Source organism: Vigna unguiculata, chromosome 9 (assembly GCF_004118075.2).
Source record: "Vigna unguiculata cultivar IT97K-499-35 chromosome 9, ASM411807v1, whole genome shotgun sequence".
Classification (NCBI taxonomy): Eukaryota; Viridiplantae; Streptophyta; class Magnoliopsida; order Fabales; family Fabaceae; genus Vigna; species Vigna unguiculata.
In genome coordinates this window covers 35,698,692-35,722,814 of record NC_040287.1, presented here as the reverse complement: position 1 = coordinate 35,722,814, position 24,123 = coordinate 35,698,692, and the positions used below count along the sequence as shown (strand labels likewise).

Here is a 24,123-nt window from a genome sequence, read left to right as displayed (position 1 = left end):
GCAAATTCAGAACACAATAGGAGCCAATCATCCCTCGCCACCAACACGATGAAGGGTGCTTACATATCACGCAACACTTCACTCCTTCACTCTTTCATCTACCCAAACAAACCTCGTTCTCCTCCTATTTTTTCTATTTTATAATTTAATAAATAAAAAAATTACCATTATTTATTTATTTATGCTCACACTGTTGATACACTTTCTTTTCATTCGAGACCTGTAGTATAAATAATATATCAATAAATATATATATGAAATAAAAAGAAACCTGAAAGAGAAGAGAAAAGAAGTGTTTGGAAGGATTGTGAGTGTAACCGCATGAGCTCCAATTGATGACATTCACGCCACGGCCGTGGAGTGACCCAGTGAGGGACTAATTTATTGCTCTAACTTTCTCTCACCGCAGCCAAACACCGCCTTATGCCATGGATTCCGTCCCGTTCCGCGATGGCAACATTCACGCGATTCTTGACTCTCGATATCTCAACTCGCCACTGGTATTCTTCTTCCTCTTCTCTCTTCCTCGAATTCAAACCATCTTCATACTACGGGATTAAGAATCTTGCCAATTCGATTCTCAATCTGGTGCATGGGGATTTTTTTCCATGGAAGCCGTGCTTCTGATTTTGGTTCCGTGTCTTGCGATTTTTGACCTGTGAATGTTCCTCTTGTTCTCTTTAGGATGTTAATCACACTTTGCAGACTCATTCCTCTCTCATCCGGAGGCTTTCTCAAGAGAGAGAGTTAGAGGTTGGTAACGTACCTTATTTTACTCCGGGCATCGTTGTACTCTCTGTCATATGTGTGCATGGAATCGGAGAATTGGAATAGCGTCCCTGTGAATATTCTCTCAAAATGTTATTCGATCATGTGCATGAATGATTTTGTGTGTGTTTTTGTTGGCACTTTAAGTAAGTAATGGGAAATTGGGTGTTTCTATCTTCTTCATATTGATTTGATTTCTTGTTTTACCTCGTAACCTGCGTTTAGGTTTAGGCTATTCGAGCATTTTTGCATTTTTATATTACGCATGTTTACAGTTTACAGAATATTGAATATTTGAAGGGATGCACAAAAAAAAAATGTAAATTTTGAAGTGCATCAAGTGATCGTAAAGGTAAAGGCATATAATCCTTTTATACTTATCTTGTCTTTGACAAATCGTTGTACTATATATTTCGTGTTTTTCTGAAAACGGTCTGCAATTGTGATCTTAGATGCAACATCTAGCCTTTTGGACCACCACAACCGCAGCACAATCACAATTTTTGCTACATACGATACACTTGTTAACAATATCCCGCAATTTAAAACCTTTATTATACACCCTATTCTTGTTTGTTGATCTCACTGTGTATCGATTTGCTCTTGGTCTGAATAGGGCCACCTTGGCTGTGTCAATGCGGTGGCTTGGAATTCGAAAGGTACATTGTTGATATCCGGATCAGATGATACTCGGGTAAGCTCCTTATTTTTAATGTCATTTGTACTGCAGTCTCATCTACACATATTAGATTGTAGCTATAAGATTTAACAAAATGAGAACTACAATTAATTTTCTTTGTCCATGATTAAATTGGCCTATTACTCCCCTTTTGCACTCTACATCTGCTAAAGACTTTGGCATCACTTTAACATATTATGCTTGCATCTAGTTCTCTCACTGTTGTTTGTGATTTATTTTCAAACAAAATAGGGAATGATAAAAAAAAAGCAAGGAACTACTTAGAATGATTCTTTGATTGTTTTGTCTGATATAATTTAGTTTTATAATTGAGTCGTGAGTAGTTTGATAAGTTCAGTCATAACTGTCGAAAGATAGCAAACAGACTGATAGAGTCATAGAGAAAATTATTAGTCTTTTTGTTTTATAACTTCCTCTTGGTTTTCTCCAGCAGTAGAAGGCAATTAATTGCTTCTAAAATTTTGCTGATCAATATTTAGCCCTTCTGTTTTTGGTTTATAACTTCCTCCTGATCTTCTCTAGCAGTAGAAGGCAACTAATTCTTTACCTGAAATTTTGCAGATCAATATTTAGACTTTCTGTTTTTGGTTTATAACTTCCTAATGGTCTTTCCAGCAGCACAAGGCAATTAATTGTTTCCCTGAAATTTTGCAGATCAATATTTGGAGCTATTCTGGCCGTAAACTTCTACATTCAATTGACACAGGACATACAGCAAATATATTCTGTACTAAGTTTATACCAGAAACTTCTGATGAGCTTGTAGCCTCTGGAGCTGGAGATGCTGAAGTAGTATTGTGATTCTCGAATATTTTTAATGGGTAATGCAGTTTAATTCTCTAATTTCATTTTTTTTTTTGCCAGGTCCGGTTATTTAACTTGTCTCGCTTAAGTGGGAGTGGATCTAGCGACAATTCAATCATTGCTCCATCTGCACTTTACCAATGCCATGCTCGAAGAGTCAAGAAATTGGCTGTAAGTTATGTGGTCTAAGAATTTGCTAAGTTAGCATAGTTTGAATAGCATTAGATCAATGAGGTTAAAGGAAATAAAACAAATGCTGTGTAGGAATGCCTAATTAAAGCTGGATACTGTTAGTTTTCACGTCTTTCTTATTCCTTTTTGCAGGTTGAAAATGGCAACCCTAATGTAGTATGGAGTGCTAGTGAAGATGGGACCTTGAGACAACATGATTTTCGGGAAGGTACCTCTTGTCCTCCAGCTGGGTCTTCACACCAAGAGTGTCGAAATATTCTTGTAAGTGTTTAACTCAGTTGTATTCATACTTATGATTTTGAATGAATTTGAACCTTATCTGACATGAACATCTGAGCAGAATTGTAAATTTAAAATTTACAGCTCTTCCGTGCATATATGTGATCTGGGAAAACTGAATATCCTCCATTTCTGTAATATTTGATTTTGCCAAATTACCAATTGGTTTGCTTAGAATAATTCATCTGCTAGCCAGAACATCTGAATCAACATGTAGCATTTATGTTGGTCTCATCAGTGAGCTGATTCTTTTTCATTAAAATGAAAACTTCCCATTATAGTCTTTTCACCAAGGTAGGTTGCAGGGAGTATATTGTTACCTGCAATAATGTTGAATGTAACTATGCGATTAAATTTCCATGTTATTTTCTTCAATACCAAAATGTTTTTTTTTTTTATATTATTTATTATGCATTTTACACTAATGCAAAGTTGCTCTTGGATGGAAAAGAGGGATCAAACTTTTAATTTGATTGTAGCAGTAGTCAAGATTCAACTCACTCTGACACTTTCTCCTGTTTTTTCAAACTGTCACGCGTTATTATGGTAGCTAATTTACATCCTAAACTATAAGTGCACATGGAAAACCTATATGACTGAGGCATCTCAAAGGAATTTTTAATTCTATGGTTGAGTTTTTTGTTGCATCCTCCTTGATCTCATGATGCTATCATTATTGCCTTTTCTGAAAACATTTGGAAATTAAATGGCTCTAGTAATAGTTAGTATGTTTACAATCTTTCTAGAGTGTAGTTTTTGTATTTTTGTACTGCAAGTTAGTCGGGAAGCTGGTTAACTATGTTCATTGTTTTCAAAGGATGGAATCCTTGTTTTTTTCCTCATTAACTGATTTTCATGTTTAATGTCAGCTTGACTTACGAAGTGGTTCTAAAAGATCACTTGCTGATCCTCCTAAACAAGTCCTTTCTTTAAAGTCTTGTGATATTAGTTCAACTAGGCCGCATTTGCTCCTTGTTGGTGGGAGGTAAATATTTCTGGTAATTAATTGTGTTTAATTAATTCATCCTTTATATTTCAAAACTGATTTTAGACTTTCAATATCTTGCAGTGATGCCTTTGCACGCTTATATGATAGAAGGATGTTGCCACCTCTAAGCTCATGTCGAAAAAGAATGTCTCCTCCTCCTTGTGTTAATTATTTTTGTCCAATGCATCTTTCGGATCGTGTGAGTCCTTGGCTACATATATGTGATTATCAATTCTTTAAGTGTTTATATTGCTGTTGAAGAAAGGAATGACACATTCGTATGATAGAATCCTCTAATGTGTATAAGCACAACCAAAGAACATATATATATATATGTGTGTGTGTGTGTGTATTTATATGCACGTGTGTATATGTATATGCATGTGTGTACGTATGCACTGTTTTAAAATCCAATCAATTCAATCAAGATCTTTTTCCTCTCATATAGCTAACCCTTTTCAAGTGCATCCATGAGTTTACATAAACTTTGACTTTGACAACTTTACATGTTTCATTAATGTTGAAGGCAATGTAATTTACCACTACATTGGGAATTCTATTTCATCCTAGAGGGCTAAGTGGGATTGCTACTGTGTTGAATTCCACCTACTTACCCTTCGGGTATCCTCATCAAACAACAGTATTTTTACAGACCAACATCCACTGTTGGGTTGAGCATATTTGTGTCGCAGGAGATGGTGGTATTCAGGGAAATATTAATGTCTCACATGAGGGAAATGACAGCTGTGACTATGGTGGCGGCAGTTTTTTCTTGGGATATTGGTGATGTTAATTTTAAACGTGTTTTTTGGTACAGAACTTAAGATACAAAGGAGTCTACACATTAAAAAATGCTCGGGTTGCTAATATCATTAGTATTTCCTATCTCTATTCACCAAATTGCCTAAACCAAAATAAAGTTTGTAATGTTATTTTTTCATTCTTCATGCTAATGCCCTTAGTGCTTTAGGTTTTATTGAATTTCTCATTTTCCCCCTTGGTATATGGTGTGTTTTGGACATGTAAGTCTTTATAACACTTCAAGCCAAATGTTTTTTCTCTCAATTTGTATCTGTTTTACAGGGACATCCAAGCTTACACTTAACTCATGTTACATTCAGTCCTGATGGACATGAGGTTCTCCTCAGCTATAGTGGAGAGCATGCTTACCTGATGAATGTAAATCATGGTAAAGTGTATCGCATTGAACCTTGATTCTTCATTTTTGTTTATCTATTTTTCACAAGTAGTATAAGAATATGTTTTTTTTTTCTTCAACTTGAAATATGGGTAAATTATAGAAGTCTTTCATTTCCTGACAGTTACTTGTCGTTTTATTTGGTTACGCTATACTTGTCTTAGTTGTAACCTTTAAGTCACATTATCAAAAACATAAGTGTAATGTGTTGTTTTATGAACTCTTGGTTAGAAGATGTTGAGACTTTAAATAATGGAATGAAGCTTGAATAGTGAATTTCCTTTATTTTATTTTTTGTATTTTTTCTTTTGTTTTGAAGAGGCCATTGATACTGCGTTTCACTTTGATATTTCCATGATGTGTGGTACACGCTAATTCTGCATAGCTTTTACTCTTTGTTTAGCTTTTTCAACTGGAACTCACAGTACATCTTTTGAAGACCTTAGCAGAAGTTCCAATTTATTAAATAAGTATTTATTTCATTTGCTGACAGGTTTTCTCTGATAATATGTCAGTTAATTTCTAAGTTTCGATTATGGTGTGGATTTGGATGTTCTCAACTATCTATGACTGTGTTACTGCAGTAACTTCCATTCTGTTATGTTACGGTTTCTATGTTTATGTAGATTTTAAAGTTGAGATAGTACTTAATATTTTTTTTTGTGCAGCTGGAGTGAATGAGATGCAATATACTTCAGGTGACGTATCAAAGATGATGACTTACTCTCCGATAGTTAATGGGATAGAGTTGCAGTCTTGTGTGTCTAATGTCTTCCCAAATGGGTTTCCTATTAAAAAGAACATTGCTGCAAAGGTACAGAGTTTTTACTTTTTTGGGAGGATGTAAGAGATGTCACTTTAGCTTTTTCATAATATTTTTCTTGACTAATTGGGTTTTACAGCTTGACAAGTGCAGGAAACTGATAAAATATGCTAAGAAATCATTGGACAATGGGACACCCTATTATGGAATTGAGGCATGTAATGAGGTTTTGAATGGCTATAGCCATATCATTGGGTCTGCGCTTAAACATGAATGCTTGTGCACTCGTGCTGCACTATTGATCAAGGTTATTATTATTATTATTATTATTATTATTATTATGGGTCTCAGCATTTTGATCTCCATTCAGTTTAGTTTTTTTTTCTTTTTATCTTTTTTGCTGGACTTGACATGTTTTTAATTTTCCGCTCTTTATCCAGAGGGACTGGAAAAACGATGCTCATATGGCTATAAGAGACTGCTATGCTGCTAGAAAAATCGATAATTCCTCCTATAAAGCACTGTTCTACATGTCAGAAGCACTGTCACAGGTAATTCCTCCTATAAAATGACAGAAGACTCACAGAAGAGTGATATTCAAGTTGGAAACATCTAAAATTGATATTAATATGGAATCCTCACATAAATTGTATTTATAAATAGGAAAATACAAAGAGAACTTAAGTCCGGTATATTTAAAATTAACACATAATATTGTAACCAACAATATATAATGATATCTTAACAATACATAACATTCTCCCTTCAAGCCGGTGCATATAAATTGTATGTATGAAACTTTTATAAATATAATCAACTCTAAGTCTTTGTAAAGACTAAGTATCATCATAATCCAATCCAAAAGCCATGACTATAAATAAGTGAACAAAAGCCATCTTTGTCAATGGAGAAAAATAATCATGGAAATCTAAAGTGGCTGCTAAAATAATATAAGCCTTCAAAGAGTGTTCTTGTGTGAAGTAAAATCAGAAAATGAGATAAGATGCACTGAGCCAAAAATGTTGATGAACCTCGCCATGGGTTAACATTGTTGGAGTTGTTTCAACAAGATGTCCATTCTTGCACTTAGTCACCACATGTTGTTGAGGTGTATAAGCACATGAGGTTTGATGAAGAATGTCATTAGAAGCCATACAATTTTGAAGAGTGAGAAAGATACTCATGGACATTATCACTGTGCAAGTTTGGACAGAAATTTCAAGTTGATTTTTAATTTCATTTTGAAATGTTTGAAATATAGAAAACAACTCAAAACAATTTTTAATTAAAAAAACAAAGTACATCTTGAATAATTATTTATAAAAGTGACAAAATACTCAAAGTCCAAATTTGTCTTAACACGATTTGGTCTTCAATTGTCAGAATGAAGAACTACAACTGTGTTTCCTTAATTAACATGACACACAAGATTTTAATACAATCTGACATTTTGATCCAATACAATCTGATTCAACCCGATCCATCTAATACAAGATTCAACCCAATACAATCATTAACAGTATTTTAATGGATGCATATCTAAACATACAAATTTGTAAAAATTTAAAATAAATTTTTAAACATATATTTTAATAAAATTTTCAATAAATAAATTTTGATAGACAAATTCAGTTTTTTTTTAAGCTTTTAGGGAAAGTACATTTAAGATAGACTTAATTGTGAAAAAATTGATTGGATTAATTTTAATCTGTTTTGTATTGATAGGATATTCATTGGATTCTGATAAATAATAGGTGGATCATTATCCACCCATAAAATTAAATGGATGGATTTGATCCAATGTATGAAAGGGATGGATTTACTGTGGATAAACCACATGGATGATTGAAAAATGAATTGTTTTACCAACCCTATAGAAACCCAGAAGGAAACAAAGAGAAACCAAAGAGTATCAAATTTAGATATGTTTATTTGTGATATCTTCAATTGAAGTTATAGGAGGTATCAAGCCCAACTAGATAAAATTTAAGGGAATATTTGTGCAGGATTTAAAGGTTTTGATTAAAAGAAAATTGAGATTGAAGGAATGTTTGACAAAACGGTTACTGTAGGTGTGATTTTATGTTTTGACTTTTGGCTGGGGGGACTTATGTAGGGGTCCTTTTGACTTGATACCATTTGTTTGTCATGTATACCCTGTTATAGTAGAACCTGCCTTAGTTTTAAAACCCACTATACTATGTTATTTCGTTGCAGTTGGGTAGACATGAAGATGCTTTGGATTTTGCTGAAGCTTCCCAGTCACTGGCCCCACACAAATCTGAAGTTGCAGAGAGAGTGGAGAATGTGAAGAAGGATATTGCTTTAGGTATGTTAGTGAAATTTTTGGATTACCCGTGTTGCCTAAAGAACTTTGTGACCCATTGAGGTTCCGAAACATGATTTATATTTTTCTTATGTTGACAAAAGATATTAGAGAGTATTTAACATATACTTTATTTCATAACTGCCTAAAATTGGATACAGAAAATTTCTATTTTCCAAATATGCCTCTTATTAATTGGAAATTATGTACTATTTTTTTACCATCTTATGTTGGATCAAACTGGTTTATTTAACAGCTGAAGCTGAAAAAAATAACAAGGCCAATGATGGTGCATCAAGGTCTGACATTCGAGGTGGAAGAATATTATCGTTAAGTGACATACTCTATCGCCCGGAGGCTAACGGTGATGTTCCACAAGATGGTCCTAGATCAGACAGGGATGATTCTGATTACGATGAGGAATTGGAGTTGGACTTTGAAACATCAATGTCTGGTGACGAGGCACAAGACCTTGATTCAAATATTCTTCATGGAAGTTTAAATGTTAGAATTCACCGGAGAGGTGACTCTAGAGACAATGCAGGTGCTAGTGCCCCAAGCGATTCACCTTCATCTTCGTCACAAAGCAGTAGAGCATGTTATTTGGTATATATTTCTACCTTTAAATTTAATTATTTATGGTGGTTTTTCATCATTGTGATCCAAAAAATCTTTCTCTAAATTTTATTTCCTGGGTTTTTGTAATGACTTTTGGAGTGGTAAATTTTGCCCAATTCATAGGACCTAGCCCTGGCTGACAGGTCGAAATCGAAAAAGCTAACGTGGCCAAAATAGCAACAAAAGCTCCATGGGTCGGTCTATGTGAGTCGATCTTTGGTCAAGACAGGCAGGTTGGGTCGGGACCAAATCAAAATAGATTGGGTACTGGTCAGGTTGTGTCTAGGTCAAACCAAGTTTGGTAGAGTTTGAGTCGAGTTATATACATTTCATGCTAAGCTGATTTGGCCCAGGCTGTAGTCAATCCAAGTTGGTTGGGCTGAAAAATCAAGTTGAGTTGGCCCAGGTTACACGGCCCAGGCCAAAGGTTAGGCTGAAGGTTGAGTTGAGTCAGTTGGGCCAACAAAATGAGTTGAGTTTTCCCGGGTTGAGCCGGCACGAGCTAAAGGTCGAGGCGACTCGGCCTGGTTGAGCTCAACCCAAGTTGGTTCGGTCAACTTGAGTCGGTCTGAGCTAACTTGTGTTGACCTTGATTCGACTCGACCTTCGGTTTGAGCAAAAGGTTTGGTATTTAGGATTAAACCCACTTTGGTCGTGATCTTAACCCACTTTAAGAGGGGCCTTTGGGGGCTTATTTAGGAGTGGGTTGGGGCTGACCGTAGGCCATGGGTCAAATTGACTCCTCTAAATGACTTCATTTGATTTGATTTTCCTTCCTCTCTATTGGTTCAAATCTACAATCCAAGAATGTAATGGTTAGTCTTATGTGGAAAGAGTGCAACAACATTTGATGTGTTTTGTTTTTTTTTTATGTTAGGTTTTATTTGTAAGCCCTTTTCATTGCTTATCATCAGTACCTTCAATGTTTCGGTATGCAACCTAATGAGCTCATATTAAGTTACTTATATATTTTTGATAATTTCTTTTTTCTATTGTTAATATTGCAGCCTGAACCAGCTGTTGATATGAAACAGAGATTTATTGGCCATTGCAATATTGGGACGGACATAAAACAGGCCAATTTTCTTGGTCAAAGAGGTCTGATATTACTTTCGTATGTGGATTTAGTAATTAGAATTGGTTGTGCACAGCGAGTCCTCATATGCTGACCAAATATAAAATATATTTTTTCTTCCATTCTCTTTTGGTTGCTTTATATTGTTTGCACACGAGAAATGTATATACTAAAACCAGTTAGCTTTAATAATTTTAATCAGTTGCTGAAATGGGAAGATAAAAAATCTGTGTGTGGATGCAGTGGAAAACGTACAGAATCCATAAATATCCTTACTACAAGTACTGGTCCTACAGATGTTAAAGCATAAGCCACAAGGGAAAATATACTACGTCGTATTTTTTTGGCATATGGGCGTTTTTTTTTTTTTTTTTTTTTCTAATTTTCTTAACGAACTTCTTACTTTGATTAACAAGAACTGACAACACCTTCCGCACTTTATTTTATTGTTAAGGGCACGTGCCTAACATAAGTGGTGAGTTTTGAGTTGATAGTTGGGCTGGCATAGTCGAAAATTTGTTCAAGATCCGTCTCACATGTTTATTTGTAGGAGAATATGTTGCCAGTGGAAGTGATGATGGCAGATGGTTTATTTGGGAAAAGCGTACTGGTAGACTCATAAAAATTCTAAATGGTGATGGATCTGGTAAACTCTGCATTCCTTAAGATTTTCAGGTTTTATTAGTCTTCTCTTGTTTGGCTTTCTGTAAATTTGTTTTCCTCTTGTTGCTACAGTTGTAAATTGTATACAATGCCATCCATTTGATTTTGTTGTCGCAACCAGTGGGATTGATAGCACAATAAAGGTGAGAATGATGACTATATGATGCATAGTATTTCTTGAATGGAATAAAAACTTAAATCTCTGAAGCTTTCTGGGGGTACATTATTCTAGATATGGACTCCAAGTGCCCCTGTTCCATCTTCTGTAGCTGGTGGTTCGGCTGGACCAGAAACTGGCGATGTGTTGTCTGCTATGGAAAGCAATCAACAAAAGTTATCCCGTAGCCGTAATTCTATATTGTAAGAATTTCAGACCTCATTTTTTTGAAATTGAAAATGAAATTAGCCTATCTAGAAATTAATTGATGGCAGTAATGAGCATGACTTGTATTTTAGTCTGTCATTCTTCTCTTGATTTTCGGAGCCTTTTTTGAAATACTTACTGAGATGTCCCTTTTTTCTATATTCACTGGACTAGTTTAATGTTTCTCTCTCAATGTTGTGGGTCATTACTCATCACCTCCACCTTTAGAGATCACTAATTTGATAAGAGTTTCATTTAAACCGAACATTATGAAATAGGCAGGCTGCACGTCTCATCTTTTTGACAGTGCACCCAGGTGGTCGGGAGGGTTTGATTTAATGTCTGTCATTATTCTTGGATTTGTAGATCCATTGTTAGTTTTTATTTGTGTTATGTTTAACTATATTGGCTTATCCCTGAGTGCTTTCAGAAGGAATCAACTATTTAGATATTTTTTCGGTTAAGTGATTTTGTTCTCTGCAGACCCTTTGAGCTTTTGGAACCATTTAGAATGCACGACTTTCCTGAGGGTTCGTTACGCTTGCGTCCATTTGAATGTGCTCAAAGCTAAACGATTGCTAATTTTCGTTTGCTGGTAAATCCTACTCTATTCACTTCTCTTGCACCTAAGATAATATTCAGATCCCTTACAAGTCTCTCTGTCTAGATAAACTTTAAATAAATACTTCGATCTCTGAATAAAAAAGCCTCAGTTTTTGGTATTAGTGATGTTTCAAAATCAATCTATTGAGACCTATTGGTTGTGTGCTTTTGAATGATTCAGTTGGCTAACTTAATGGTTCAATCAAGAACAAACCAAACAACAGAATAAGATACCAAAATCTACAATTTTCTGTACGATGTGATCTTGAAGTTTAATTTCTGGGATATTGCCAACTCAACTATAATATCTTTGTTTAAAAAAAAATGGTAGTGCTATTGCATTACAATGTTTTATGTGGTTCTGTGGTGTTCATTCTTCGCACCATTGTTCCCAGCAGACAGAGACAACATGAATCATATTTATTAAACTTTTATTTCATATGCCTTTGTATCGCATGTTAAATTTCTTTCTTTGGTCCTCAAACTCCAGAATTTTTTAAATTAAGCAGTTTTTAGAAACTTAGAATGAGCTTGCTGTGTTTCACCTCTAGCCAATCTCATTTGAAGGTGTTGTTCAGAGATCACGTTTACTTTTTCCTTTATGAATTGTCCAAATGTCGAATTTTTGTCCTTTCTGGGACAAATTTCTGTGTATTGGGGCCTGCTATGGAGCCATCGAGCTCGTGTGTTTGTATTTGAATGGAACATGAGTAAGCTTTAATCCTTAGTATCTTTGTACTACAATGATTGTAGGGTACTCTATTCAGTTGACTGGTAAGTGTCGACATCGATGGGGATCAGTGATCGATGGTAAAGCACGCATTTTATGGATGCGCTCAGTAATTTGGAGAGTTGAAAATAAATCCTTTGATTTTGGTCAGAAGGTATACTGTATTTATTCTGGACTGTTGATGGTTCCAAAAGAAAATGGAAAGTTGTAAAAATTGACTGATTGTAATGGTAGCTGGTTGGTACAGTCTGTACAGTTAAAGGTTGTCTCTCATTTTAAACATTTCATTTTATTAGATTTAATATATGTATAGTAAATGATCTGGAGAAATATTGTGACTTTTTTTTTTAAATATACCCTTTTGTTTTTATTTACTCAGATGCTTGTGTTCCATTTTATTTAAGTGTGTTTCTTTGGTACGACGGATCTGGGAAGAGTGTGAAGATAAATTTGTGTGAATTTAATGGATTGATATGTGTTTATTTTAATAGATTTACAGGATAAATTGAGTGCATTTAAAGATGAATTTTGTAAAAGTTATTGAATGATTTGATTAATGTGATAGATTAAATAAAGTTTTAATAGATAGAATTTAAAAATTATCTAATTACTTTTATGATAAAAAGAAAATTAAATAATTTTTAAATAAGTTATAAATATTAAATTTTAATAATATTTTAATTATTATATATATATATATATATATATATATATATATATTTATTACATACAAAGCATCACTTGCGTAACACATTCACACACATAGTACTGATTAGCTACTGGTGCACACATACCACACATTATTCATTCACACACTAGTACTTGTGTACATACACAACAATAGAACATAAATCAGTGTACAACAGTTCTGCAATGTACACTCAAGCACATGCACCCTGTAATATACATTATGAATAATCAGTGTTAAATTTGTCGAATGTCACGCAGTACTTCAAATTTTCAGATGCAATATGTGATCAAATAATGGACGTATCCTGCTTTTTCGTGCTTGATTATCCGCACAAATCAACCCAATAAAACACATGAAATTATTATCATCCGTCTTCGTAAATTTTATTGAATAGCAAAATCGTTCCAAGCGAACAATGACTCAGTAAAAGATTCTAATCATCTTCAAACTAAATTTTAAAGGATTTGAGAATGAAGAATTGGTAGAATTTTTTAATTATTTTTTAAAAATCTGTTTTAACTTATTTTTAAAAATTTATAATTTTTAACTATTATAACTACGAATGTTTTCATATTTCTAATTAATTTAGTTATTTAATTTCTATTTATAGATACTTTGATTATTTGATTCTTATAATTATTACTTTATAAATACTATTGTCTTGTTATATTTTTGACAGTTCTTAAAATGGTTATTCTTTTTAAATTATTTTAATCTTAATTTAAATTTAAAGAATAGATATTTTATGATTGTAATTAATTTAAGTATTTATTTTTCCAATAAAGATATAATTTAATATTCTTAATTATTTGATTCTTTTAAAAATATTTTATAAACAATATTAACTTTTTATTGAGACAAAAAGCACTGTAGTGATTATTTTATTTTTAAATTAATTGAATCTTAATTTAAGTTTTAATTATGTATACTTAGTATTTTTGAATTATTTAATTTTCTAATTTTTTGAAAAACGTTTTTTAAATATTAAGCATGATTATTATTAATTTTGAGCTAATACTGTAAAATTGCAATTAATTTAAATGTTTTGCAATAATGGATGTCTTCATCGGAATTGGGGATTGTCGATTTGAAGGTGTTGGCTTGATTTTCTGGGATAAGATATTTATTCTCAAAATAACCTAGATTCCTACCTATGAAACATCGATTTCTGTGTGTATTCAGTATGATGAATAACTTTTTTTTTCTTTTTTTCTAAAAGGTAGCTTTTCGGATTCAATCCAACTACTAATCCTAATCATATTTGTTAGATTCTCTAATAATTCTTTATATATACCGGAGATACGTATATCATTAATCATATGAGTTATGTAATGTGAATTTGCTAGAAAACGTTTATTGATTAATTTATGGGTTAAATGTTTTAGTTTTTGAAAGTAAAATTAGAATTTGTCAAATAATATAAAAAGTTCTAACGTCATTTTAGTGTGTCAATAAATTTATCTCAAGTAAGAAGGATTATATTTATTTATTGTAAATTATGAAAATAACAAGTTTTAATTTTGTATTAAAATTTAGAGGTTTAAAGTATATTTAACTTTTAATTCATTGTTCTTTATTTATGTGTACACTTATACAAGTTTTAGTAAATTTTTTATGCATTAACGGAAAGTAACTTATTTGTAGTACTGCAAAACAATTGATTTATTACGCAGTGATGTTGAAGTTAATGATATTCAAATAATTGATTATTGATATATTGCCATAAAGTAAATAGATTCATGATATCTTAACATGTAAAGGAAATTACACATTGAGGTAAAATAATTTATTCTTAACATACTAAGATTAAAGTCAATGATACCTTGTGTTAAAAAAAAAAGTTCAATAGAAGTCACTAAGTGTTTATAAGGAACTATAAGAGATGTTTTTATGTAAAAGTTAAATAATTAGAATTATTGAAATATCTATACCAATTAAATATAAACTAAATATTTAAATTAATTATTAATTTCAAAATATCTATATTTTAAAAATTAAAAGAATTTTAAAAAATCATAACAAAAATTCAATTAAAAAAAGTAATTGAGAAATCCTATCCATTTCTCATCCACCTATTGTCAAGAAATGAGTTTCATGGTGGTGTGAAGTGGATTTACAGCTAACTGATTTCTCCCGACAGAATGAGATCTTTTGATAAATAAATTTAAAGAAAGATTATTTCAGTAAATAAAAATAAAAGAGATATTTAAAAAATAAAAATTGTTTAAATTATAATTATCATCTTAGTTTTTTTAATTTAATAAAATAAAAAAATTATCATTATACAATATACACATATTAGAGCTTATTATATTTACATCTACAAAAGTATCCACCGAGATTTGACTTATTATTATGCTATCATGAATTTGAAAGTGTAATTTGAACATTATTTGGCGGCCTTTCCACATGTTTCCGTTGTGGTGGTGGGATTTGGTGGAACAAAAGTCAAAAGCTATTATTCTCAGTTTGAAAGCAATTACTAATATTTGACCCTTTACAAGTTTTAACTTTTAACAGATACATTTCAAACGCGATTATTCCAATGACCGTGATTATCGTTTTCTTCTGCTCTTCCACTATGACACACTCTGATTCAATTCTAGTTTTGCACCTAACTTCGTTCTGCTTGATGGGTCACAATCATGTAAGCAAAAACTTCAACTCACTGCAGTTTAAATTTTTGAAAAGACCCAAATGTTTTTTTTTTTTTTAATTTGGTTAAAATTGGAACATAATTAATTTTGAAATAGTTGCTATCAACATAAATAGAAGTTCTATCATCTCAAATTATCTCAGCTCTGCAACTGCATTAATGGGATCAGACAAATACTTAATTGGTCTTCTTGTTCCATTGACTTTCTTTCAATATATGATAAAAGAATTTATCCTCATTTTCTTTACTCATTTAATTAACAAATTGTCTAACTTTTTATTTATTCTTTGTTTTATTTATATTAAAGGGTTAAATGATTTATTTTTAAATCATTATAAAGAATTATATTTTATTTCTAAATTAAATTATAAACTTTCTTTTTTTACTTTTTATAGTTATGTAAAACATCTTCTTCTACAGTAAAATAATGTTAAAATGTTTTTTATGGAACATACGAACCGTGCTTGCTGAAAAATATAATTTTCAGAGCTTTCAAAAATTAAAAAACATAATAAGCCTATACTTTAATTAAAAAGGAACAAAAAATTATAATAGTTTAAGACCAATAAATATACTATAATCCTGTATCATGACATCATTAATATGTCACTTTACAATTTTTTCGAAGGTTAATTAATTTGATTAAAATATTATTTATTTTTAGGAATAATCTTTTTTAAATCTTAAAAATATGAAAGTCTCACATCGATTAGAAATAAAGATATAAGACCAATTTGCAATATATAAGTAAGATGCAAATCTCACCTTATATTTATGTTTGTACCAGCTCTACTTAGCAAAGAAGGTAATTTGAATGAAATTTAGTTTAATTAAACATAACATTTTAAAATTAATTGATAATATATATATATATATATATATATATATATATATATTTGTGATTTTTAAATCAATTGTTTATGGTGTGTAATCAAAGAGAAGTAAGTTTGCAAATATTTTCGTCATAAAATAAATTGTTTTTTCAGAATTATGCTTCGTTCAACTATCCTCTGAAAAAAAGAAGAAAACTGAAATAATTTAAACCAAGCATGATTTTAAATTACATATTCAGAAGGAAAAAAAAAATGATTGTGTGAATTTGAATGGTGAGGTTGGATGTAAGATAAGTGGAGAAGGCAAAGAGAATCATTTCATTTAACGTTTGAAATGAGATTGAGAAGTGGAAGCTGATTTTCAACATCTCTCACTCTCCAAAAATCCAAACAAATAAAGAGACAGTGGATGGTCAAAAGCTGAAGAAAACTACAAACAAAAGCAACCAACGCACGTTTCAGAGTGTTGTTGAAGCCAAACACTACCTTAATGTTTCCCTTCTGTCGCTACTCACTTTCTTTCTTTCACTTCACCTTCACCTTCACCCACTGTTGCTCAAAAATATAATTCCACCTTCCCATTCGGATAATGTTTTAATTAGGTGTGAATTTTTCAGAAAAAAAAAATACTGAAATGGACACATTTAAAATAAAAATAGAGAAGTGGTGATGGAAGTTTAGGATTTAAAATTTAGAGTTTAGAATTTATGATTTAGGGTGATTGAAATAGTAAGTTAAAAATAAATCAAAATATCATTTTTTTTTAAATATATTCAATTAAAATCATATCACATTCACTTTAAAAATACTCCATACTAAAACTATGTCTTCTCAACACAGCTAACTTCTCAATAATATCATGTAAAGATGATAAGACCTACCTATGTCCATAATTTTTTCTAAATCTAACTTATTTTGGTAATTTTTCAAAAATATTACACTAGAACGTACTTTTACTTTTTAATTAACCTTTTTCCACTCAATATAAATATTTAAAATTAATCTAAGCAAGTTTGAATATTATAAATAAGTTAAAAAGAAAAAGTTTAACTGTTTGTAAGTTAATAAATATGACGTTTGGTGACTTAGGAACGTGAAATTCTGCGTTGGAAAGTGTAAGTAAACTGATTCTCAAACCATGCCAACCCTGATAAGTCTGTTCATATTTAAAACTGAAATTTTGTTGCTTGTGTTTCCAGTTTGTGTAAACTTTTCTGCATAATAACACAGTTCTGTACCAATAAAAAAATAACATAGGTGCTTAATTTTTACTCCTTTCTTTATTTTTAACCGCGTTATTTTAAAAGTTTTTGAAACTGTTATTTTTAAACTTGAATATATAATTAACGATCTGTATATGTATCTTTATCTTTAATATAATATTTTAAATTAAATATATTTTTAGTTATTAAACTTTGATATAAAATTAAAATTCATTTCTATCATATTTTGATATAGTCTTCAAATATTAAAAATGAATAAATATATCAAGTCTTTTTTACTTATTTTTACTTAGTTTTTCGTTCAAACACCAATTTAGAATACCGTTTAACATACAAACAAATTTTTAATTTTACATAAAAGTTTAAAACTAAAATTATATCTATAATTATTTTCTAACAAAATATTTACTTGATGACCACCACAACTACATGAAGAATTATTGATAATTATTTGAAATAGACCGATCTCGATCATTGCTTCAATGTGGATTTGATTTGATTTGCAATGAGTCGAATGTGTGAAATGATGATGAAGATTATTAGAGAATCATTTCCTTTTACTTGTCAAATGAAGGAAAAATTAAATATATTTTGTATTTTCTGAATATTAAAAAATAATTTAATAATTGTTGCAATTATTGTCAAACTCAACGAGTAGAATATTAGCCTCAAAGCTCGCCAATCAATACCATAAACCCAGCAAATTGTATATTAAGAGTCAATTAATGGAAATTTTGTCTCACTTAGCTGTTCATCGTGTTTAGCAACTGTGTATGATAATTGTAAAATTCAACTAAGCATCTAACCTAGATATTAGGAGGATCCAATTCTTATTTAAAAAATATTAAAAAAATTAATAGGAGTATATAATAAAATAATATCATAGACTAGTGGTTGCAAAACTGTATCGTGCACAACAAAACAAGGTGGGTTTTCTTTAACAATCTAAATTCAAAACAGAGAATGCGTCGCACACACGTGTGGAATCTTCCAGTGTTTAACTATATATAATTAATAAAGGTTTAATTAGTGGGATGATATTCATTCTTTAATTTAGATGTGTTAGATTGATACCCCTTTTTAAAAATATGTCAATTTAGTTTTAACTTTTCAAAAATTGTCTTAATCAGGTTTCTTCCAGACAAAAATTACTAAAATTGTTAACTTAATTCATGACTTTTATCACTAAATCTTAATATAAATAGTTAATTTCGTAAATCAATTTAAATATCAATACTGTTAACTCTGTTAATAATTTTTTTCTGAAAAAAACATAATTAAAACATCTTTTTAAAAGTTGTGACTTGTTAAAAGCGGATACTAAACTGACACATATGAATGAAAGTGGGTATCATTCGATTAATTAAAACATTAATAAATTAACCGGAACTCATATATATATATATATATATATATATATATATATATATATATATATATATATATATATATATATATATATATATATATAATGTTTGATCTATGTTGTGAAAATCAGATTGAGATTGTTCGTACACACCCAAAGGTCTTTTTCTTTTTTTTTAAGAATATTCGGGTTACTTCAAATAGGGTTTTGATAGAAAATGGTCAAAGAGAGGGTAGGTGTCAAGAGGAAAAATAAATGTCATTTTTTTCTTTGTATTTTATGTAAATTTATTTAAAGAAGCTAACATCAAATGTTATAATCCAGCTATCATGAAACTGATGAACCATCATTTTCCATCGAAATTCATTTGACAGCATGAATTATTTGAAGTTTTTTTCTACTTGAGAAAAGTCTTATTTTCAGCATATATTTGAATGTCAAAATTTTATTTATAGGGATATAAATTCAATAAAGTTATATATTGGAATTAAAAGAAAATATTTTTTATTATATTTAAATTTAAATTTATATATAAAAAAATGGGAAAACCAATACCCCTTTATTCTGGCTTAAGATCGTCGAGTGTTGCCACCTATACACGTATAATTTTTCTTCATCAGAAGGGAAAAAAAATCCATTATTATCTATAATAATATATAAAGGGATTCTTTTTTTTGTGTCCATTTTTTAAAATATCGATTTTACCCCTTTAAATATAATAATTTATTAAATTTTTAAAAATTGACCGTTATTTTTACAATTTTTTAATAAAATCAGATGTTTCTATTTCTTCTCTTCTTCTTTATCTATCAATGGTTAGTCTTTTATCTGTTCTGATATATTTCACTTTATTTTTAATAAATATAATTTTAGTATATATATATATATATAAACTTAATAACATTATAATATTATCACCTATTAATATAATATTACGCATATTTAAAAATATATATACACATACGCGATAGCGCCTGACGCTAGTTATAATAATAATTATTAGTACTTTAATATCAATTACTCTGTTCTAATTTCTTAATCGAGATTGTCTTTTTAAAGACTTTTATTTTTCGACCCATTTTCTTCTGGCAACTGGAAAAGTATACGTTAATGGACAGAAATCAGTCTCAATTTTAGAATACTTAATGAAACAAGTATTTAAACCAAATAAATTTGTATTCTATATTCAATCCCCTATTAAAAGTTGATATATCTAAAAATTGATTATTATTATTATTATTTTTTTTTGGTTCAATAAGTTCTTGCAAACAAAGATGATGTCATAGAAGTTATTTTAATTTCTCTATCAAGTAAAGTTTAGTTGAAACAAAAAACAAAATAGTCTAAATTATTTCATAATTTGTTACAGAAATATTTCATTTAAACCACAAACTAGTATTTTTTGATATTAAGCTTCTCTTAGGCCTAAATATTATGAAAGTCACATTTCAATTATAAATCTCAGGAGGCCAGTCAGAAATTTGAACATTATATATAATATACATCTTCAATTCTAGGTACATTGTCTCCGATTTAAACATTAAAGTGTATTTCTAAAGTATTTACTTATATTTTAAGAACTTCGTCCCAATTCATGAATCACAATTTGTAAACATTAAAAACTAAATTTACTTAACAACCACCACCATATTTTTGAAGTATTATCCATTATAGATGAAGAATATTTAAATTACACTTAATCTTGATTCATAAACAATATAAAATTTTTTAGGTAAAATTTATTAGATGTATCGGATCATATATTATTAACATTAATCATAAATAAATTAATTAGTTTTTGAATAGTAAGATTTTGTTTGGTTGAATTTTTTTTAAACATGAGGAGGAGAAAAATAAATGTATAATTTCTTTTTCATAAACTAAACATGTGCATGAGTTAAAAAACTATCTTTCTTACAAATCAAACATATTAAATACATTCTACAGATTAATTTTAAAAAATTGTTTTTTTTTCTAAAAATATTTACAAAATAATTAACCCCAAATCACAGCTTTAATTGAAAGAGTAAGAAAATCGAAACTCTGGCTGTCCAAATTGAAACTCTCACTGTCCTAAAGTATATCACCCTCCTCTAAATTCAATCCTAACTAATTACAAATATTAAATCAAACACACTTTCATAAATGTTAAACCATATAAATATAGTAATCAAATTTAATTGATTTTAGCTTACTGTGTAGAACTACCTTAAAGAAAAGAGAAGATCAGGTACTTCTTTCCATATGATTTTGTGGAGGTCATGGGTGTGCCTGCTGCACGACTTTGCATGCAGAAATCATTTAATTATTAGAAAGCACAGAAGAAGAAGAAGACGGTACTAGAAGAGATAATGGAGAAAAAAAGGAAAATAGAAAAAGTAAAAGCAGAATGAAAGAAAAAGAAAAAGAAAAAAAAATGAATAAGTGTGCGTCCATGTTTGGATTGCATTCACATCATCCTAAAGCTGCGAATCACTTCCCACTTTAAAGTTGAAAACACCTTTCTTTCCAGTTATGGGTTTTGGCGCCCCATGTGTTCCCTTTTCCACCGTCACCTCTCTCTCTTCAACTTCCCTTTCTCTCTCATTCCTGCAAACCCATCCCAATTCCCACTCTCATGGGTTACCTCTCTTGCAATGCCCAATCCGCAATCGCCACCTGCGACCCTCACTTCAAGAAGCACAAACCCATCGCTGCCAAACCAATCCGCCACTTCAACTACGCCGAAATCGCCGCCGCGGCTTCCGGCTTCTCCGCCGAGACCTTCCTAGGCAGAGGCAGCCATGGCAGAGTGTACAAAGCTACCCTCGACGGCGGAAAGCTCCTTGCCGCCGTAAAAACCACGAAGCTCGTCTCTGCCTCGAAGAACCACTCCACTAAATGCACCGGCTGCGGCAACTGCACCAGTCCTGTGGAAAACGAGATCGAGATCCTCTCTCAAGTCCCGAGCCCCCGCGTGGTGAACCTCATCGGCTTCAGCACCGACCCAAACGGCAACAAACTAATCGTCGTTGAATACATGCCCAACGGTTCGCTCCACGATCTATTGCATTCCGTTAGAAAACCGCCCGGCTGGAACCGGAGGGTCCGGTTCGCGGTTCAGGTTGCGAAAGCGGTTCGCGAATTGCACTCTGCCAACCCTCCCGTTATTCACCGCGACGTTAAGTCTTCCAATGTTTTAATTGACGAGAGATGGAACGCGAGGCTCGGTGACTTTGGCCTTGCGTTAAGGGGACACGTGGAGGACGTTCGCGTCAAGTGCACGCCGCCCGCGGGGACGATAGGGTACCTCGACCCGTGCTATCTGGCGCCGGAGGATCTCAGCGCCAAGAGCGACGTTTTCAGCTTCGGGATCTTGCTGCTGGAGATCATCAGCGGCCGGAACGCCATCGACGTCAATTACAGCCCTTCCTCTATTGTGGACTGGGCGGTGCCGCTGATCAAGCTCGGCGACTTCGCCGGAATCTGCGACCGCCGGATCGGACCGCCGCCGGACCCCGCCGTGGTGCGGCAGCTCTCGGTGCTTGCTGCCAGATGCGTTAGATCGACGGCCGAGAAGCGGCCGTCCATGATGGAGGTGGTGGAGTGTCTGAATCTGGCAAGAAAGAGGATTCGCGCGTCCCCCGTGTGGATGTCTCTGCGGCGGCGCGTGGCGCGCATGGAGAGCGCGGTGCCGGTGGTGGCGTGGGAGGAGTGTGATGATAATAGTATTAATGATTGTGATAGGAGTGAGAAATTTGCGAGCATGGTGAAAGGTGGGAGTGGGAGCAGGAGGAAGGGAAAAGTATCCAGTGTGTGGGGTGTAGGGTATGGGAGTGAAGCCTCCAATAATCATAAAGTGATAAGGTCAAAATCCATTGGTTCTTCTTCTGGTTCCATCAGAGGTAGCTGGGTTAAAATGCAGCCACACCAAACCGAACACGGGTTTGGAAGGAGGAAGGTGAGGTTAAAAAAGTCAAAATCTTTGGGGGTTTTGCAAGGTTCTGTACTTTCACATTACACTGAGAATAGTAACAATAGGAGTTATAGTCACAGTTATAATAATAACAATAATAATGGTGATGATGTATCAGTAATTGTGTCTGCAATGGCGAAGTTGGTTGTTACAGATAAGCTAGAAAAGAAAATGGTGGAAAAACCGTTAGTGAAATTGCATGATGAGGTTGAGAGTGTGAGGATAGAGAATGAAGCAATGATTTGAATTGCATTAGATTGTGGCAGGGAGATGAAGGTGATGAGATATTTGATGTTTCACCTGCTGTGCCTGTGAGTGTGGCATGATTTTGTTTTAACCTAATTATTTGTGTATGGAGAAGTGAAGGACCAATGTTTTGCATTGCATTGGATGCTTCTCTTCACTCACTCCCTTCACTCCAAGCTACCTCATACACTAAACATCATTCAACCACATTTGTACTGTAATTTTCTGCCATTAATATTACACCTAAAACAGAACTTTTGCTGTCCTTGTCTTTTTTCTTCTGCTCTTAATCCTTTAATATATCATCTCTTTTTTAAGATTTTAATACCATTAATTCTTGTATGATCAAATATATTACTCAATCTAATTGCCATAAATAGTTTAAGATTGAAGGAGTCAGTGTCTTTAGGAATATTCTTACTTTACGGTCCATCTTAAACTTGTGAGAAAGTTAATGAATTCTAAAGAACAGGTACGAATAAAGACACAATTATGGTGAGTGGTTAACTCTGGTTGTTGGAAATATAGTAAATAAATCGAAATGTATGAAAGGACAAATCCTTAATAATCTAACCACAATCCTAAATGTTACCTTAGAGACTTCAACTAGAAGGATTGTGAAGTTAAGAATCGATGAATGATAAAGTTAAACTTCCTGACAAAAAATGTCGCCAATGTTATGTTAGTATAGGGTATATACAAACTAGGAAATCAACTACCCACTTCTCTTATTTTTACTTTTTTATCCCAAAACATTAATGTTTTAGGAACATTAGTCTAAATACGATACTTCTTCCATTTCAAAATTTTAGTTTTAGAAAAAACCTTGGTTGTTTTAGAATTTTAATATTATATGTTTGTACAAATATAAACTTTGTTTTTTGGTTTATTTTTAGTGGAGCATTATTAAATTTGATTTTTAAAAGAAAGTTGTGGTGGAGTGTTTTGTTTTTCTTCTATGAAAATGTCAGATAATTTTTTTAAGATGAATGGTCAATTTACTCTCCCAAATATTGTCATGTTAAATTACGTTTTCTATTTAAAATTCTAAATATTAAAATTCTACTACTATCAGCTATAAC

General features: G+C 31.9%; 2 protein-coding genes across 3 annotated transcripts; both read left to right on the top strand.

Annotated features, from left to right (window-relative positions):
- The first annotated feature begins 252 nt into the window (after positions 1-252).
- Positions 253-12,425, top strand: LOC114163209 (WD and tetratricopeptide repeats protein 1). Of its 2 annotated transcripts, XM_028047374.1 has the most exons (20): positions 253-500; positions 685-753; positions 1,385-1,462; positions 2,123-2,257; positions 2,333-2,443; positions 2,597-2,725; positions 3,613-3,728; positions 3,813-3,930; positions 4,815-4,920; positions 5,598-5,743; positions 5,832-5,999; positions 6,133-6,243; positions 7,910-8,021; positions 8,275-8,624; positions 9,644-9,734; positions 10,262-10,357; positions 10,447-10,517; positions 10,607-10,734; positions 11,222-11,333; positions 12,095-12,425. In XM_028047374.1, exons 1-19 carry the CDS (start codon positions 429-431, stop codon positions 11,307-11,309), a joined length of 2,295 nt encoding a protein of 764 aa, XP_027903175.1. In that variant the 5' UTR covers positions 253-428; the 3' UTR covers positions 11,310-11,333; positions 12,095-12,425. The 2 variants fall into 2 exon arrangements, with proteins under 2 accessions (XP_027903175.1, XP_027903176.1); XM_028047375.1 differs by lacking the exons at positions 253-500; positions 685-753 and having other exon boundaries at positions 2,333-2,448.
- An 8,802-nt stretch (positions 12,426-21,227) lies between these two features.
- On the top strand, positions 21,228-23,308 carry LOC114195838 (serine/threonine-protein kinase-like protein At1g28390). The gene has a single exon (XM_028086258.1). It carries the CDS (start codon positions 21,458-21,460, stop codon positions 23,039-23,041), a length of 1,584 nt encoding a protein of 527 aa, XP_027942059.1. The 5' UTR covers positions 21,228-21,457; the 3' UTR covers positions 23,042-23,308.
- The last annotated feature ends 815 nt before the right edge of the window (positions 23,309-24,123 follow it).